The 6,080-nt window shown below is 48.6% G+C and overlaps 1 protein-coding gene across 1 annotated transcript; it reads left to right on the plus strand.

The window, feature by feature from the left end:
* Positions 1-611: 611 nt before the first annotated feature.
* On the plus strand, positions 612-5,593 carry LOC311157992 (G-protein coupled receptor 83-like; the record flags this gene model as incomplete). Its single annotated transcript, XM_084213081.1, has 4 exons — positions 612-989; positions 2,569-2,694; positions 4,327-4,460; positions 4,969-5,593. 4 exons carry the CDS (start codon positions 612-614, stop codon positions 5,591-5,593), a joined length of 1,263 nt encoding a protein of 420 aa, XP_084069207.1.
* Positions 5,594-6,080: the final 487 nt, after the last annotated feature.

Raw genomic sequence — 6,080 nt, forward strand, 5'->3', positions numbered from 1 at the left:
AGAGATCTGCCATTGGCTCCTTCCTGTGCAGTGTGTCATCTGGCAGCTGTGTATATCACAGGGAACACAGGGACCATTCTGCTGCTGAGCAAAGCTGCTTCACTGAGTAGTCAGAGATACTTGGAGAGGGAAAAGCAAAGCGAAAGACAGCCCTTGATTTTTTGTTTCTGCCAAGCTCTGAAAACTCTTGGGAAACAGAAACGTGATGGATTAAGGACTGTGTGGAGAACCAGTAAAGCAGATTTCCAAGGATAAGTTGCAGATTGAAGAAGAACAGTGCCCAAAAGGAATTATTCACTAAGATTTCTTCCTTGGTGCAGAGAGAAAGTGTTTGGGGATCTCTGATATTTCAGCCTCTGAATCAGCATCTCTGAGGGGGACATATGGGACTTAAGAAGGACAGCCGACAGGGAGCCTCTGAGGTGAAGCTGATGTGTCCCCAGCACAAGCAGAAGGACCCATTTATCAACCCTTTTTTCTAGTTTACAACCATGGGGCAGATTTTTAAAAGGCAAGTGTGTGTGTTCCCTCCTGCAACCACTGGCTTTAGCAGCTGAGCTGGCAGAAGGCGCTGACGAGTGCGGCTGGACCAGGGCTCTGCTGCCCCAGCCATGAGACAGCACACCTGGTTCCCCTTGCAGTACATGCCCAAGCCCTTCTGGAGAGCAGAGAACCACAACACCACCAGCTTCTTCTCTGCACTGTACGGCTCCCCTAACCAGTCCTTCTTCCACAGTGACTTGAACCTGGAGGACCTGGGGGACTTTGATAGCGGAGCCAAGTATGAGGGCGAGTCCCAGAGCCGGACGGTGAAGGCGCTGCTGATCGTCGCCTACTCTGTGATCATCTGCATCTCTCTCTTTGGCAACATCCTGGTGTGCCACGTGGTCATCAAGAACAAGAGGATGCACTCTGCCACCAACCTCTTCATCGTCAATCTGGCTGTTGCTGATGTGATGATCACCACCCTGAACACGCCCTTCACACTGGTGAGCCCCGTCCAGCCGTGCCTGCCGGTGTCTGTGTGTGCCTGTCAGCTGGGATTGAAGGGCTGGGACCAGGCTGGGATCCAGACTTACTTTTGCCTCCCTTCCCCTTTAGCCTTCTGGAGAGGGTGCAGTAATGGCCCCCATCCCAAACACCCCCCGAGCAAGTGGAGCTGAGGGCTCACACCCCGCCTCGCAGTCCATTGCAGGGGTCACTCTGCTGCAGCTTCCCCCTCTGCCTGGGCAAGGCACAGGTCTGGGAGCCCTTTTTGCCTGTAGATGGGGAAGGAAGTGGGGACAAGTTTGACAAGAAAATCCAACTAATGGCTGGTTTCCTATGGAAACAACATGAACCAGGTCAGTCCCTGTGCAACATCTCAGGGAAGTGCTCAGGCTGCACTGAACAGTGTCGGTGGCATGTCCCTCCCTCAGCCACTACAGACAGTGCTACCTGGGGCTAACAGTCCTCCTTTAATTTTCAGTGACTAAAAATATATATTATATAAAAGACTATTAAATGAATTAGGTGGGAAAAATTAAAGATTAATTTCTTGCCCCACTGTCACAGACTATACATGCCATGTGCACAGGACTCTGCTCCTGGATTTAACCCAGGACTGTTCAAAATCCTCCTGCTTCATCCCTGCCCAGAGCACTCTTCAGCCTTCCAAAAGCAGGTTTTGAATTAGTTATTGGAATTCACCTTTTCTTAAACTGGTGTTGTTTCTTTGGTGGGACTTCCCTGCCTTGCTCTGATGGGATTTGCATCCCGTAATTTGTTCAGGGAGAGCCTGGTGCCCTCTTGTGTGTTCGCACACAAACAGCCACACACTGGGCACGTGTAATTAAATTTCTATCAGCTCTCTCAGGAACGAGCTTTACACCAGCTCCAGAGATCCAGCACACACTGCTCCAGTTCAGTGACAGTGCTGCAAGAGTCACCCCTACAGGGAAATTAATTGGACTAATTGAAAACAGATTAGCTAGTCTAATTTTCTGTGGACAGATGCTTTGTAGTAAATACACTTTACTTCAAATTAGCTTAATCTGCAGCAAAATGAGTGACATTAATTTGTAATTAATATTACACAGTCAGGAATAACAAGGGAATGAGGCAATTTGGCACATTCTCCCCTGCAGAAAAGCCATCATCAGTAAGACCTCCCTGGGAACAGGTGAGATGGATTCCATGGATTTCTCTCACTAAGTTTGGAGACCATGCAGCTTTCAGCATCCACATGTCCAAAGGTATAATGTTTTCTGGGAGGCACCTAGTGTGCCCTGCAGAGCCTTGTTGAGGAGGAGAGCTAAGATTTCTCTATGTGTTGCAGAAGGGCCATGGCAAATGTACAAGTGTACACATGTACACAACATACACAGAGCATTGCTCAAGCCATTGGTTTGCACAGTGCAGTAAGTCTCACCTCACTTTGAGACCCTCTTGCACAGTCACTGTTTCCCTAGGAAAAACTGAGGATAAAGCACCTCCAAAGCCTCAGGAAGCTGTATTAAAGCACCTGGGGAGCCAGTTTGCTTCTCTTCAGGTACTGCTCCTCTTAATCTGATGTTGTCTGTTCTTCAGGTGAGGTTTGTGAGCAGCACCTGGGTTTTTGGAAAGCTGATGTGTCACATCAGCCGGTTTGTTCAGTACTGCTCTGTCCATGTGTCTGTGCTCACCCTTGCTGCCATTGCCCTGGACCGGCACCAGGTATGTTGGAGACACCACTCCTGTGTTTGCTAGAAAATAATGTGCTAAATACATAGTTGTTTCCTCCTCAAATCCCAGTACCTGGAACCTGCACTGTTTTGAGACTCAGGGAACAGATGGGAGAACTCCAGATTTTGCGGCAGTGGACAAAACACCCATGTTTTTTACAGTGAGGGTGACGAAATACTGCAGTGAGCTGTCTAGAGAGGCTGTGGTTAGCAGGAGTCTCTGTCCTCAGAGATACTGAAAACCTCAGGAGATCAGTGCCAGACAGCCCAGTCCAGCCCTGCTCTGCCTGGGCCATTGGGCTCGTGGGCTCCCTGCCCTCCTCAGCCCTGCCTCAGAGCACAGGGTAGGATGAGTGCTGAATTCCCAGCAGGGTGGGATGAGTGCTGAATTCAAACACCAGCCAGCCCACACGGCCTCTCCACACAGATTTATGAGAGTCTGTCTGTTCTGACACTTGCCCCACTCCTTGCCTTAGGCTGGAAACAGTAAGAACTATATGAACTCATCCACTTCAAGGTACGAAATTCTCTCCTCCTCCAGCCCTGATACTTACCAGCCAGGAAAACCTTTCAAGTCAAGCAATCAGTACAGACTGAAGGGTTTCCTTAAGTGAAACAGAGTTTGTAATTTGTTCTTTAGCTGATGAATGCTGAGTGCTGGGAGGCCAGATCCAGCAAGGTGAGCTCTCAGGCAGACTGGATTTCTCACAGTGCTGGAGCCACTGAAACAGTTGCTACAGAAAAGCAACTTCAGGTGATAAATGCCGTGGCTGGATGAACTTCAAGCCAGGAACTGGCTCCACCTGGTGTCAGAGAATCACGGGGACTGCCAAAGCATAAATCAGTCACTCTGTCCTTTTTACCACAAAGAGTTTGACAGTCTGCCCATTTCATGTGCAATATTACAGCTCCTGAAATCAAAGCACTTTGACAGTGATTCATTTTAATCAGTAGATTCTGGGTTGATTGCAAGGCATGGCTAGGTATCAAGAAGTGTTTCATTAAGGGCAAACAATACATGCCCTTAAATTCAGTGGAGGGGGTTCCTCAGGGCTGGAATGAAGTAGCATGGCCCGAGGAGATATAGGCAGAAGTGAGGAGATGTCCTGGACTGAAGAGAAACCAACACTTGCCTCTATAAATAATGCTAATGCTGAGAAATACCGCAGCAGACAGATACTCCGGGGGAGCTGTACAACTTGATTAAGTAGGTATTTATAATGGGGCTAGAAACGACATGCATAAAATACCGAAGACCTCATCAGCCAAGAGATCATCTGGATGGCATGATAGGTCTATTTTTAATTACTGTTTCATTGCCTAAGGTAATCCTCCACAGTGCATATAGCTCAACAGAGATCTCACTTCCATGGTCTCTGGTGTCCTGCTGATGGGTCACACAGAATGTGTTTCTCTGCTCAGGCTCTGGGCCAGCAGGAACATCCAATACATGCCCAACTCCATGCATTTCCCAGCCCTTGTGCTCCCTGAAGTCCTGTAAAGTGAATCTCTCTGCCTTTTAACACTGAAGAGATGTGGAGCTGCTGCTGCATGTCACATGCAACATGGGGCTTAAAGAGTGAACAAGATGCTGTAAACCCTCAGGAGTTGTTGTTCTCTGCAGGTGATCATGCACCCTCTCAAGCCACGCATGTCCATGGTGAAAGGAGGGATTTGCATCATCATCATCTGGGTTATGGCCAGCTGCTTCTCACTGCCCCACGCCATTTATCAGACTCTGACAAGGTTTTATATTGGGTAAGATATTTACATATTTTTTGTTGTATGATATTTGCAAAGCCCCAGAGAAGCCAAGGCCACACACCTCCATCCATGTTATTAGAGCAGAAAGGGTGGTGAAACAGTGAAGTTTTTGCTCCCTTCACATGGGTGCTGTGTCTATCACAAAGGGACAATGACAAATGATGGAATTGCTTCCAGGCTGGTTCATTGGCTGTTTTGGGCTCAGAGGTTCCATATCATTTGGGGCAGGCACAAGGGAGAAGGCCTCCTCATCAGCACAGGACACAAATGACAATATGAATGATTTCTTTCTTTTCCTGGGGATTTGTTTAAAATAACCATCATTGAAGCCAAAGGTCAAACCTAGAGTAAAATTTTCCATTGAAAGTGGCACCTCCCTATGACACCAAATGAGTTCTGCTATCTGTACCTGTACTGAAACTTGTCTGAATGTCTGAGCTGTTTGTCCTCAGATGTGTGCAGCTAGTAGTGGAATTGAGAGCTCTTTCTCTTTGATCTTCAGAGACAGAACCATCCGAATGGTCTGCCTCCCCAGCTTCCCTCCTCCTGCTGATCTTTTCTGGAAGTACTTGGACCTGACCACGTTTGTTCTCTTGTATGTTCTGCCCTTGCTTGTGATCTCCATCACATACACCATAGTGGCCAAAAAGCTCTGGCTGAGGAATGCCATCGGGGACCTCACCATGGAGCAATACTACGCCCATCAGAGGAAGAAGAAGATGACGTTGAAGATGCTGATGGTGGTGGTGGTTGTGTTTGCCGTCTGCTGGTTCCCCCTGAACTGCTACGTGGTGCTGATCTCCTGCAGGGCCATCCACAGCAGCAACGCTCTGTACTTTGCTTTCCACTGGTTCGCCATGAGCAGCACCTGCTACAACCCCTTCATCTACTGCTGGCTGAACGAGAGCTTCCGCGCGGAGCTGCGGTGCCTGCTGTGCGTGTGCCGCCGCAGGAGCGCGGCCCAGGGCCACGCTCTGCAGCCCATCTCCCCCCTGTTCCGCCGGGCCAAGGCTGAGAACTGCCCCTGCAAAAGAAGCAGCACGTGCCAGAAGGCACAGACACCCTCCCAGAGGAACTCTGCAAGGACGGACATATCCAGCGTGCAGCCGATCGTGGCAGAGAGCTGAACCTTTCATCTGACAGCTGGGCAGCATCACGCAGGGATTGCAAAATCATGGGAAAGTGGGTTTGGAAAGGGCTCTGGAGACCATCAAGTCAACTAACAGCATGCAAACTTCAACCTTTGACTGGGTCATTCAGGACCTTGTTCTCTCAGGAATCAAAATTCTCTAGGGATGAATTGCCCACTTGTGGGCTCCAGAATGAGGGGTGTTGAGTGAATTTTTCATTGGAACAGGCAGCAAAAATGAAAAGAATTATTTAACAGTACACAAAGCCTTTCATGGTCTAAGCAAACATGGGGAAGCTACGCTGGTTATACACACACCAGCTGCCCACTGTGGCTTGATGTAAAGCTGTCAGGGCTTTAACTTTGTGAACTGACATTTCTTTGGCACGAAATCTAAATTATTTTCACTTTCAATAATGTTTTGTTTTTTACCAGTCCTCAAGAACTGTGTTCTTTGTAGCTTCCCTGCCAGCCTGGCAGCCCTT

The sequence above is a fragment of the Fringilla coelebs genome (genome assembly GCF_963513975.1).
Source record: "Fringilla coelebs genome assembly, chromosome: 11".
Taxonomy (NCBI): domain Eukaryota; kingdom Metazoa; phylum Chordata; class Aves; order Passeriformes; family Fringillidae; genus Fringilla; species Fringilla coelebs.